The 12781-nt window shown below is 40.8% G+C and overlaps 1 protein-coding gene across 2 annotated transcripts in view; it reads left to right on the top strand.

The window, feature by feature from the left end:
- Positions 1-5217: 5217 nt before the first annotated feature.
- rheb (Ras homolog, mTORC1 binding) overlaps positions 5218-12781 on the top strand; it is a 53540-nt gene continuing 45976 nt past the window's right edge. The window contains exon 1 of one of the 2 annotated variants that reach the window (XM_006634200.3): positions 5218-5520. In XM_006634200.3, coding sequence (XP_006634263.1) covers positions 5469-5520 — 52 coding nt within the window. In that variant the 5' untranslated portion in view covers positions 5218-5468. Of the gene's footprint in view, positions 5521-5752; positions 5852-12781 lie in introns of those variants that run through there. The other variant, XM_015354068.2, reaches the window with a different exon arrangement.

Genomic DNA, 12781 nt, shown 5'->3' with positions numbered 1-12781 from the left:
CACATACTGTTCAGATTTATATTTAGCATTTTAATAGAAACCCTGTTTTGTTTGGAGTGGTGAGTTGGTTTTTACCGGCAAGGATACTCAGTTAGAATGTAGATGGAGCCCTACAGAATACATGGTTTTGAGTCTGGTGTACGTCACTAGATGTGATTTATGTGATCCTTTAAAAGTGACATACTGTAGCACTACCAGAGCGGCCTGGGGATTAGTTGGCCTGATTCCTCTCAACTTTTGCCAGTTGAATCCTGTAATCCTGTAATTTGCCAGTGCTAGTAGCCTTGCAGTACATTTCTCTGCCAGTGACCACCAATTCTCCTAAAGCAGCTGTGAAGAAAAGATGAATGGCTCTGACAGGTAGGCATGTCTGTAGGTCCTTATTCACCCTTTTCTTGTTCAGTAGTAGCTGCATAAAGCAATCAGTGGTGGTCCCATCCATCTCCTTCAATAACTGCTTAGTCCAATACAACATCGCAGTGATCTTGAGTACAAGGTAGGATACACCCTAGACTGTAAGATACATCACTGCATGGTGGGTATACAGAATTTGGAGACTCCACTTATCCTGGACCACATATCTTTGTACTTTGAGAGGAAAGCTGGAGAAAGCCCATATGCTCACTAAGAGAACATAAAAACTCTACATATTAGGTGCCCCAGCCCAGAATCCAATCCTGGAGTCAAAATCTACAAGGCAGAAGTGCTAACTGCCATGGACAGTGCCTACTGGTGATTCCAACCTTTCACAAAATGCAACTTTAATGTTGCTTTAGGGGCTTATATCCTCTCACTTCCTTGTGGATATATAGAATATATCCTCTCATGTCCTTGTGGAGTGTACTATACACATACTTCGTCTCCAGTTCTTCTATTAAATACATCACAGATTGAGCCTCTTAGAGATGTGATTAAACAGCATTCTCAGCAAGCATTAATCTCTCATTACTATTTGCTTCGGTAATAGTTCATTTGAAAAATGATGTTGAAATGCTAAGGATATAGTACAGTATATGGAGACCCCCTGCTAAAAAATAGACAGCCTTGGTTGAAAGAAGACAGAATAATTCATTATTTCCCAAGAGATGTCCAGGTTCTTAGCAGTAAAGCATAGCTTGTGGAGGGAAGGGGGAAGCAGTAGTCAGTGCCGTGACATTAATGAGTTTATACAGGACAGGAATCCTTTTATGTCAAGGGGATACTTTCAGGAGGCTTCAGGTCTTTCAAGCATATGGTGAACCATTCCCAGTGACACCACACCACAGGTGGGTTTACATTAATAATTCCTGTAGGTTTTCCCCCATAGCTAATCATGAAATATTCACCATAGATGTGCTTCAGACATAGTGAATACTGACAGTATGCACTGGCTTCATTGATTAGTCCATTGCAGGAGGGTAAGATTTGGTTATAATTTGGTTTTGCATCATTTCGCAAAAGATGCAGTAAGATAAAAACTCATGAAGCAATATGAACCTATTACCTACCGTATAACACTTCCAATTTTGAATTTTATTTAAAGTTGTGGTTTTCATTTTTCCTAGACAGGTTGTTGTGTGATTGATAATTATTCCTCTTTAAGACTACCATGAAATTAATCCAAGATCATAAAGGCAGCTCAGTGATTAAATGGCAGGGACAAAAATAAGATAACAGTCATTTGAGGTAGAAAAAAAAATCCCAAATCCTTCTAAAGAGACTGAAGTCAATACCAGAGATGAAGATGTACTTAGCTGTTCTTGTTTACTAGCAGAGTATGCTCCATCAGGCCCTTATTTCACAACTCCAAATAATTAAAGTCCATAGGAAATAGCATGATAAACATATTTGTTTAACAAGGGACACAACGTCTTTTTTATTTGGTATTCCTGTATCAGACACATAAAGATATGTAATGCAAGGTTTCCAGCAAAGCCCCCATTTCAATAAGGAACGCCAGATTGACTTTTAAAATATATATTATGCAACTTTTAAGTGTTTTATTCTCTAAATTATCTTCTAGGGCGTGGTGAGGGTTTAAAAATAGGAACTGAGGAAGAACTGGTAAAAACACTTCTGTACAATAAAATCAATAAGCACATAATTCTCTGGAATGTTCCTATGGCAAAGTGATTAGCATTGCTGGCTTACAGTGCTTGGGCCCTGAGTACAATTCCGGACCTGGGGAGCTATCTGTGTGAAATTTGTTCTCCCCATGTGTGCTTGGGTTTCCTCCGCAAGCTCCAGGGTGCACCCTGCTTTGCACCTGTTGCTTGCCAGGATTGGCTCTAGTTTCTATCACCTGTATTAAATAAAGCAGTTAGAAAATGGATGGATGGATGGATGTTCCCTCAACTTAGGAAAATGTTATGTTGTGTATTTTGACAGTTATGTTTCCAGACATTAGAGGTAATAAAATTGTTTTAAAGGAATATAATACTGTTACAAATGGGAGGTTACAAAAATGGAAATATCAGGAATTGACCAAGTGGATTAGTCAATAAATATTCATTACACCCAAATTGTAAGTGATACCCGAACCCGTCCAGAATATACCTGAACGGTTGGTATAGTTACACAACACATAAACATACAACACACACGTTTATGTACTTACAAGTTTACAAACAAGGCATTGCTGAGACCTTACATCCTAATCACCCAGAAAACCCCAGACTGCTACCGAGTATTCAGCTCTTAAATAATGCCTACAGAGGCCAAAATAAAGAGATAGGCTGCCTTCTAAATAAAACAGAATGCAATACAACCTGCACTTAAAGCTCTCTGCAAACCTGCATGCCACAAAATATATGGGACCTTATCTCCCTATTCTAAAAATACACCCCCAAGCAGGAAAGGCCGTGTTTAACTGAGATATATTTTACTCAGGAAACACAAGTTCCTTAAAAACACAGAATATCGTAAAGCAGCCAGGCGCAAGCTTCTAGTCCCGATTCCTCCTCTCCTCTCCCTCTTGTGTTCTGACCTTCTTTTCCTCTTCTTCCCCCTTCTTACCTCCTGATCTCATCATATTTAATGTGTTTCTGGATTGTTGATTAACACTTAATCATTTACCCACAACTTAATTAACTAAGGTAAACAAGGTAAACTTATGATGTGCTCTGATCACAGATTCTAGACACACTCTCAGCAAACATCCATTCTTCTTTGAAGCTGTAAATGTTTACACTGCCGGTGTTACACACTTTATCTAAATTCTTAGAGCCTCCTCCTATTCACCCCTTTACCTGTTACAATACATTTTTCTATTTCTTTTGCTTAGTAAGACAACAAGTCATGACACCACATATGTATTAAAAGCCAAAATTAAGCAAACATCTAAAATTCTTACAGAAACTGTAATGAGAAAATGAAACTATGTCAACCACATACATGTAGATAACATATGAAAAGTTATCTATTTAAAAAGCAAAGCCATGGATATATAATTCTATATCTTATTTGTTTTATATACAGTAGGTTATCTCAGCTAGTTCCTTTCAGAAACTCACGTTCTGTGACTTAGACAAAAAAGCAACAGTATAATCTGGAACGTGGTTAGAAGTGTCCATTAAAACAGACTTCATGGGTTTCCTAATGTTCTGAGCACTTCAGACTGTTTTCCACTAGTAATTACTGACATACTGACGTAGATACCATGACTCATACCATGGAGATATAAAACAATGATATGCATACTTCATGACCAAGGTAAATGTTGTGCAAATCTAGCACAGAGAGAAGTAATCATGTACAGAACAAATCTTATAATTTTACTTAAAGTGTCTTTTATAAGAAAGGCTTTAATAAATGTGTCTAATATCACAGATATTACGTCTGCATGATACATTTATTAAAACTTGCTGGTGATTTCAGTACCCACATGAAAAACTACCATTATAAAGTAGAGAGTTATGGTGTGATGGGGAAAGCTATGAAAACATTGTACCACTGGGAACAAACTAGTCAAATTGTAATTGAGGAGAGGTATATAAACAGGTGGCATTTTTAAATTAATTTCTGAGTTTCTGATTTCTCACCCCCAGTGTCCATTCATTCTCTACACTTCCTCCTCAGTGGTGCAATGAATGACCCACAGTAATCAAAAGTCTAAAGCCTGCGCAAATTTGATTTGTTTAGGTAACACCTGTTGTCTCTCAGCAAAGGAACATGTAAAAGTGTATTCAATGCTGGGAAAAAAGGAGACAGTGTTTTGGCTGTGGAGCCTTCGACAGCCGAAACGGCTTTCTTTTCAGCATGGAATAAACCTTTACTTCTTCCATTAATTTTCGATTACACATTTGTCTCTTTACTATTATCCATTGAATTAAATCTTCTAGAGATGGGGTTTTCTCTTAAGTGTGTGAATCAAAGCCAAGAACAACAACACAACAACTCTGACAATTTCTATTAAAAACACAATTACTGATGGTGTTGCAACTTGTATTTACAATAACAGTTATCAGATTTGTTCATATTTCCAGGTGGATGCTGCACATTGGTGGTGGTGGAGGGGAGACCCCATTACCTCTAAAGCGCTTTGAATGGAGTGTCCAGAAAAGCGCTATATAAGTGTAAGCAATTATTATTATTAATTATCTTCATGCAAGGTGTATAAAAGTCTAATGTGAAATGCAGACTTCTCAAGCACCTGGGTGAAACGTACACTTATTTTATAATTATGGGCTCCTTTAAATGTAGTTTGCATCGAACAGTTGTATTGTTACAACATTCTTGTACTGTTTTAATTGAAATAATCCCCAGCCTAATTACAGTATATACTGTGTTAAGGAATACATTGATTTATTATTTTTACTCGTGGGTTTAATATCGCAGTTTTAATAGTATAACGATACGTACTCCGCAGCCATTAGCAAAATTTCGTAACCTCTTTGGCTCCCGTGTTTTAGACTACTTTTCGTGTGCAGTTTTAATTGTTCAGAAATTCAAACGAACTATTTCAGTACCGCTCACTGCCGCAGTACATTGCATTCAAACTATCCGCCTTCTTACTGTAAGTGGAGTGACGCAGGGTTAGGCTGTTTCTGTGAATGACAAACATCAAGCCCACCCACGGTGCAAGACCACAGCCAATAACCGAATCTTTCCACCAGGAGAAGCCTCCGAAGTGCGGCTCTGAAGAGGAGCAGCAGTCGTTCACACCAATGGTTACTTTCTGAGCAGAGTACACCCCGCCCTTATTCAAAGTCCAACCAACCAACAGTCGGAAATCATGAATAACCAACTAGACTGAATAGGGGAGTGACGCAGAGGTTACAGATGCCCGAGTTTTTTTTCTCCCTCATCAAATTGTTGCAAATTTGGGGAAAAAAAATATTACGAATTGTTTCATTTTCTTGATTTGAGATAGGTTTCCTATTCTTTTTTTCTATTCTCAGTTTAAGGCCGAATAATCGCGCAACTCAGTCCTCTGCATGTTGTTGATATTGGTCTATTAAGTTGATGTCGTGTCGTTCCTAGAAAAAAAGATGCCGCAGCCGAAATCCCGTAAGATCGCCATCCTGGGATACAGATCAGTGGGTAAGTGGAAATATTTTGAGTGCACGAGAGGACAAACTAACGCATTGTGGGAGAAACGGATTGTGGGGGGGAAAAAGACACCGTGAACCTGAAAAGCCGAGCTGGGGTGTAACGTTATGCTTTGCATGGGTTGATAGGCGAGGGAAACCGTGGAGAAATATAATGATGATTGTGTCACTAGTCACGACTGTTTAAATTTCCTCATGATGCTGTTTGGATAAGGTGACTCTTCCCAATATGTGCCTAAAACCTCCGCGATGCCCTTTTGAATTAAAAATGTTAAGGTTCAGGTTATTTGATATTTGGTTTTCTGTATGCGTCCGTGATGCTGGTAAGATGAACTTTTTATATTTTTAATGTGTTTCCTTGCTCTTGTACCGGCACGCAGCCTACATTTCATGAAGCAAACTGGCGGAAGGTGGTATTCGATCTATTTTATACGAATTCGAGATATGCAATTAGAGCACGGCTGCAGAGTGTAAAGGCTTTACAAGCTTGTCGTGTTGACAGATTTCATAACAGCGTCCCAGAACTTACCTGAATCGCGGTATCTGCTTGCGGTTAAGCAAAGTCACGATAAAGGGAGGAAATGCAGTCGTGAATCGCTGCTGTAGCTTTTTAAAAAAAAAAATTACGGCATGACAGGGCTGCCATTTTTACAGCTTTTCTTTTGTAACCTTTATCGTGAAACTAAACATTGTTCATCATGAGACGCTTGTGCAAATTGTTAAAACTTACTTGGAGCACTAATAGCCGCGTCCGGTGAAAAGTGCCCAAGTAATATAGCTATTCGGATATAATACAAATATGTCTTAGTTTTTTTTTTTACATATACCCAGCCGCCAGCTGTCAGAATACAAATGGTATCTCCAGAGCATGTGTACGTGTCGTATACAACATCAAAGCCGTTAAGTTACCTGTGACCTCTCTCGCACAACTGCCCAAGAAAGGAAAAGACATTATCTGGAGTGACGCCTGTAGAAACCCACCTCCGGCAGGAACCAACACTGCAGGCTTTTTGTGTTTCGAGCGCAGTTAGGAGGACAGTCATTTCCCACAAGTATTTTTGTTCCACGTGAGATCCTGAAATGTTTATTAACATTAAATTGTTTTATAAAGGTGCTACATTATTACAAAATAGTTACATTTTAGTTATTCCCTTTTAGCCTTTTCTGTCAGGACTAAACTACATATTATTATTTTGCTTTTAAAGCTTTTTTTATCTTTTAAGCTCTAAGGATTTTTGGTGTTGAATCTGATGTAGAATAAGATAATTTGACATAAATGCACCTGGAGATGTGGAAAAGCTGTCCTTTAATAAGCACCTAGGTACAGGGCTGAGGAAACATGTCTGCAGACACCCATGCTTTGCGCAGGTGGTTCACAAGAACAGATAGTTGCGCCATTAAGCAATAAAACTTTGGAAGATCCTAGAGAGCAGGCATTGAAGTTAACGTATGCAGTACTGTAAACTGTTACATCTTAATTCCAGAAAATTAAATAGTTCATGCTCACCGAATTCCAACAGAAAGCACTTACTGTATATTTTGTAAAGAACTGAGGCCTGACAGTCTGATATATATATATATGAGGCAGAGTACGTGCTGGTGTTCTTGAGAACCATCAGACAATCTCCACAACACGAAGTACAATGGAAGAGAACTTTTTACAGTGCGTCTTTTCAGGCATAGTCAGTTGCTACAGACTCTGGATAGCTGACAGCTGTGGATCCGTGCAGCATAGTAATTTATACTGGACCACTTACAGACCAAAACAAACCCTGGGAGCCTTTGTGCTCCTGCAAGGAGTAGAGTTCTGGCTACTGGAATGTCATAGCCTTGCGGTCTGCAAAGGAGCTGTTTTATTTCAAAACCAGGCATCAGAATTCCCCAAGAACGATTTGCCTGTGTCAGTGGTCATGTGCTTTAATACGAAGATTATGTGGTGCTGCAGTTCACAGTGGCCACGCAGCACAGAGATGTGGGGAAAGAGTCGGGGTATGGCCTGGGTAATTACCTTACATGATCTCAGTTGAGTTATGGCCCCCTGAAAGCAATGCACTAAAAATTCCAAATTCCTGGGATTACCAACTGCAGATTCTGTGCAAGGAATTCACTGTTAGCCTGCAAACCATGACTCCTGCCCCCACTTACACAACATGTAAGTGCTTTGTTGGTTACATACCGTAACTCAGCAGCATCACGTATTAATCCTGTGATGCCTGTTTTACACTAGGCATGGTTCACAAATCAGTGCATTTTCAAACTTGGTTTCTCTAATTGAAATGTAAGGGCTGCTTTTGAGTGCTAATGTTATTACATATTGTTAAAACACATCAACAATGGTACTAAAATAAAATTGGGGTTTTAAAATCTTGATATTTGGTTTGTGAATGGCAGAATGGCATGGCTTTCAGTACTGCTGTCTCACAGCTCTTGGGTCCTGGGTTCCCTTTTAAACTGGGGCATGTTTGAGAAGCTTGCATTTTCTTCCCATGTAGTGGGACTTGCGGGGTTGGTTAGTAAGTATCTCTAAATTGTGTGTTTGTACCCTGCAATGGACTGTTTTGTTTCTTTCTGATTTAGCAATTGGTTAATCGGTATCTCAAAATTGTGTGTACCCTGCTATGGACTGTTCTGTTTTCTTTCTGATTATTGTATTTATTTTGGTGATTTGTTTTTGTTTTTATTGCAGTTGTAGCTAAGACCTAGTCAACACAAAAAAGACATCTAAAAGGGACATTTGTATTTCCTTCAACATTCTTGAAGAATCTGATAGACATAGTGGGCTGTACCGTCCACATTACAGTTGTTGTTACTATGTAACCATAATCAGAAGGGTCTGCACCATTTGCTTGAAGACAATATAAATGTCTAAGAAGTGTTTCCCTATGACTCAAGTCAACATAGTCAAAAAGTCCAGCATATGGAACAAGCTAGAAGCTCAGTGACAGATTCCACAGTGTGTCCTGTACATCAGCCCTCACTGCTGTTTAGATGTAGGTCATTGGTGTACACATTATGCCTAGTACTATATTTGAAAGAAGAAAGTGTAGCTTTGATTGCTAATGCAGTGTCTTGAGGAGATTCTGTTTTGGATTAAAGCAGTGTGCTGGGACCACTTTTTTCCAATTCAGTTAGTTTAAAATGTATTGCTAAGGTCATACATTTTACAAACCTTAATATCATTATGGTGGTTAAAAACTCTTTACACTTTAGTGTACAGTATATACTATGTTCTTGGTGTAACCCCAGCATCCTGGCCAAATTTCCCTTTGGCCCTTACAAATCATGACTTCCTAATAATCCCCATCTATGAAATAGCTTCATTACTCTGCTCTCCTCCCCACTGATAGCTGGTGTGTGGGGAGCATTACTCTTGCACTATGGCTGCCATCACATCATCAGCCAGCAGCCATATCACCGTGCAACTCACAACTGGCAACCCACTGAAGCTAGGCAGGTGTGAGCCTGGTCAGTACCTGGATGGGAGACCTCCTGGGAAAAACTAAGGTTGCTGCTGGAAGAGGTGTTAGTGGGGCCAGCAGGGGGCGCTCACCCTGCGGCCTGTGTGGGTCCTAATGCCCCAGTATAGTGACGGGGACACTATACTGTAAACAGGCGCTGTAAAACCGAGGTCCTGACTCTCTGTGGTCATTAAAAATCCCAGGGCGTTTCTCGAAAAGAGTAGGGGTGTAACCCCGGCCAAATTTCCCATTGGCCTTTACCAATCATGACCTCCTAATAATCCCCACCTATGAATTGGTTTCATTACTCTGCTCTCCTCCCCACTAATAGCTGATGTGTGGTGAGCGTTTTGGCGCACTATGGCTGCCGTTGCATCATCCAGGTGGGGCTGCACATTGGTGGTGGTGGAGGAGAGTCCCCATTACCTGTAAAGCGCTTTGAGTGGAGTGTCCAGAAAAGCACTGTATAAGTGTAAGGAATTATTATTATAATTATTGGCTGACTATTGCATCTTTTCACTATTGAATTTTCTGAGTTGGTGTTACTTCTAGATGACATTTAGAATGTGTTCTCGGATCCAAGGAGTATTTATAGTTGGTACAGTTGGGTGGTTAAAATTGCAGGTGGCTTTAATAAACTAGTATTAAGCATATTTAAAATTAGCTTACATGTATATTTAATTTATATTAACAGCACTTCAACTGGAGAATGGTTGCAATATTACTAAGGTGCATCCAAAACAATTGGTAGGTTTAACTTGTATTCGTACTTGAATTACAGAGCCAAATATAGTAGACCCTGTAGTAGTGGTTCCCTTGTAGTATTGCAGTGCTTTACACTTATTGCAGACAGTTCAGTAACCTGAACTATAGTGTTTGAACTGGAATTTTCTGGGAAAAAAGCAATCTGCTGATACTGCTGGTTGTGTCGATTGTTACTATACTTAAGGGGGTAGTGACTTTTTGGTATCGCACATTAAATAAGTACGACCCACTGCAGGAATTATTGGTTGGGTGTCTTGAAAATGATTTTAACACACCAGGTTAGCTTGAAATGAGTTAAAATCAGAGCCCAAAATGGCTATGGCTACAGGGTGGGCTAAGCTCACAGAGTGGCAGCAGCTGTGCTGACTGCAGATGAAAGTTGTGCCTCTCCAAAGCCAATGCCTGCAGTCAGCATATAACAGTGACAGTGATAAACACTGCTTTGCGCTGCTTGGCTGAAAACAGCATAACTAACAACCAAGCTACAAATATTAGCCTATAAATTGAATATAATACAATGAAAATGCGTCAAGTGCACATTTTAGCGCTGATTTGCCATTCTGCTAGGACAGTGTCATGTACTAGAGATGCAGATTACGTTAGTGTGGCCCTGCACCACTACAAGTCCAGCAGAGCACAGAAACTTGTGCAGTTGTGACCCACACAAACACTGAAGAGGGTTTTAAAAACACACACTTCATTCAGTTTCTTAAAACATTTTGTTTTTAATTTTCTAGGGGGCAGCAATATACATAATATAAAAAAGAGTCATCACATTTTCTTCTGTGCTCCGTCTCCTTCAGACAAACCTCCTAGAGACAATAATAGATTTGAAATAACTTGATAGAAAAATATCCCAGTACACCCCCGAAATCCACAACATTACCCATGTCTGTGCTGCTCCCACATCTAATCCAAAACAAACATCAGATTGAGCTCAGGACTGTGCACTCACCCTCCCCCAACCCTTGTACAGTAGCTCCAGCATGGAGAAGCCACAAACGGTAAAGCAGTCCGCTCTGCTCCACCCGACCCCAACAGCATTGCTCCATGGCAAATGAACAGTGATGTCAAACATGATTTTTCCTGTCCCCCCATTACTTAAACAGTGTACAAAATGAGGGAAATATCACATAAATAAAAGTGCCCCCTGCATTTCTGATCTTGACCTCAGAAGCATACTGAGCATCAAGTAAAACGGGGTTGAGCAACAGGCAGTGTGCCTGGATGGACTGGATGGACTGACGGCATGTGTGGATGCCATGTGTTATGCTGATCAGTGCAAAGACTGGGGATCTTCGGGAGATCCCGGAGAGACAAGATGACAGTGAAGCAGCGAGTAGGGACCCGACAGAGAGATGCCCAGGCAGGCTGAGGTTAAGGAGTGAGCAAAGGCTGCAGTACAAAGACGGTTCTCATCCTCACAGAGAAATGACAGGGAGACCGGCGGGAGAGGAGCTGCCTGGAAAAGTAGGCAGCAGGGTTGCTGGAGAGAGTCCGTCTGCGGGATGCAAACTGCAGGACTAGCAGGATCTGCAGCATGGCAGGCGGAGGGTTGTATATTGGAAGTGCTGGCGAGAGGGTTTCCAGGGAGAGGGAAGTCTCTGCTGGGTCAGTGCTTGGTTGATTGTGACGGAGAAAAGCCATCTTTTAAGGCAGTAGCCATACAGCAGTAAGACCTCAATGTCAGAGCACAGATCTAGCATAGAGTCCAGCTCCATAATAGCTGCTTAATTAGATGATTGAACGGTGGATTGACTGCCTGATTGATAGGCAGTTGGTCTCATTGAGGGGCAGCCTGACCTCGTTCGCACAGGGCTGGTGGAAGGTTGAATCCCCATGTGAATAGGCTGGTGACCCCTATGAGCTCCTCTCAGCCTGGGCATAGCACCATGCACAAGCTCTACATCTACAAACGTGCCCTTTAAGTGGACTCTTGAGCCCGAATTGCTACATTTTGTTCCATCATCCCATAGATGTCCAATGGGTCTCAAGTGTAGTGAATAGGACACCCAAAATTTTGTGTTCCTTCTCGTTCAGCATGGAATAAACCTTTACTTGTTCCTTAGTGTATCACAGTAAGTCGTGAATAAACAATTAGTCAAAAGGACACCAAAAACATCTAATCAATATCCAACATGATTCATAATACAGAAAACCTGCAAAACACTGCTTTTATGATAATTTGAACTTTTAGAAAGTTACGTTCAGTAGGAGACAAAATAGAATCAAGAAAAGCCACCCACTCTAAAGCTTAACCGCAACCTGATATTACTGAGAAAAAATATATTAAATTGGAATTTGAAAGTGGAGTCTTCTTCAGTGGTAGTTAAACAGCAGTGCTATATTCCTCTGGAGCTGTGCTGTCATCAGTGAAGAGCAGGTCAAAGAGAACCTTCCTGCCTGTTCTTCTGGTCTCCTAATCAGGTAGACATCTTGTTTCTGTGAGGAGAACCAAACAGAAGTCTTCATCCTCTTATCTGATTTTCAGTGCTACTGTGTAAATTGCCACTTTACCTGTGAATTATCCAGAAAGAAACCGAGCCAATTGCCCCCCACTATTATCGTCTGGGAATTTGTGAACACCTTGGAAAGTGACCGGTTTCTGTGAATAGCAGAGAAGCTTAAAGATCAGCACGCAGGGTTTTTCATATCTTTTCGGGAGTGCTTCCACCAATATGGTGAGATCTATTCATCTCCACAGGAGACGAATGAGAGGAGGAGGGAGCTGGAATCCAGGCAGTCAAAAATACAGGTTACGATTATCTCCCTCCAGCCCCTGAGACAAGCTGACCAGGAAGATGTTGCAGCAACATGATCTGTTCACAAAATCATTAACTATGTTCTAGAATGTGTCGGCCGTCTGGAGACAGTGATCTTTTTTTAGTCTGGCGCGGCTCTGCTCTCGGCATGTTGACACACGGAGTCGCCTTTTTTCTTTTGCTTTGACCCAAGCAGTGAAGTTGTGTCTTTGAGAGGGGAGGACTGGCTCTCGTGCGTTGCCTCATTGATTGGCCACAAAGCCCCTAT

This window comes from Lepisosteus oculatus, chromosome 6 (genome assembly GCF_040954835.1).
Source record: "Lepisosteus oculatus isolate fLepOcu1 chromosome 6, fLepOcu1.hap2, whole genome shotgun sequence".
Classification (NCBI taxonomy): Eukaryota; Metazoa; Chordata; class Actinopteri; order Semionotiformes; family Lepisosteidae; genus Lepisosteus; species Lepisosteus oculatus.
The sequence above is the reverse complement of the archived record's forward strand: the minus strand, read 5'-3'. Positions and strand labels throughout refer to the sequence as shown.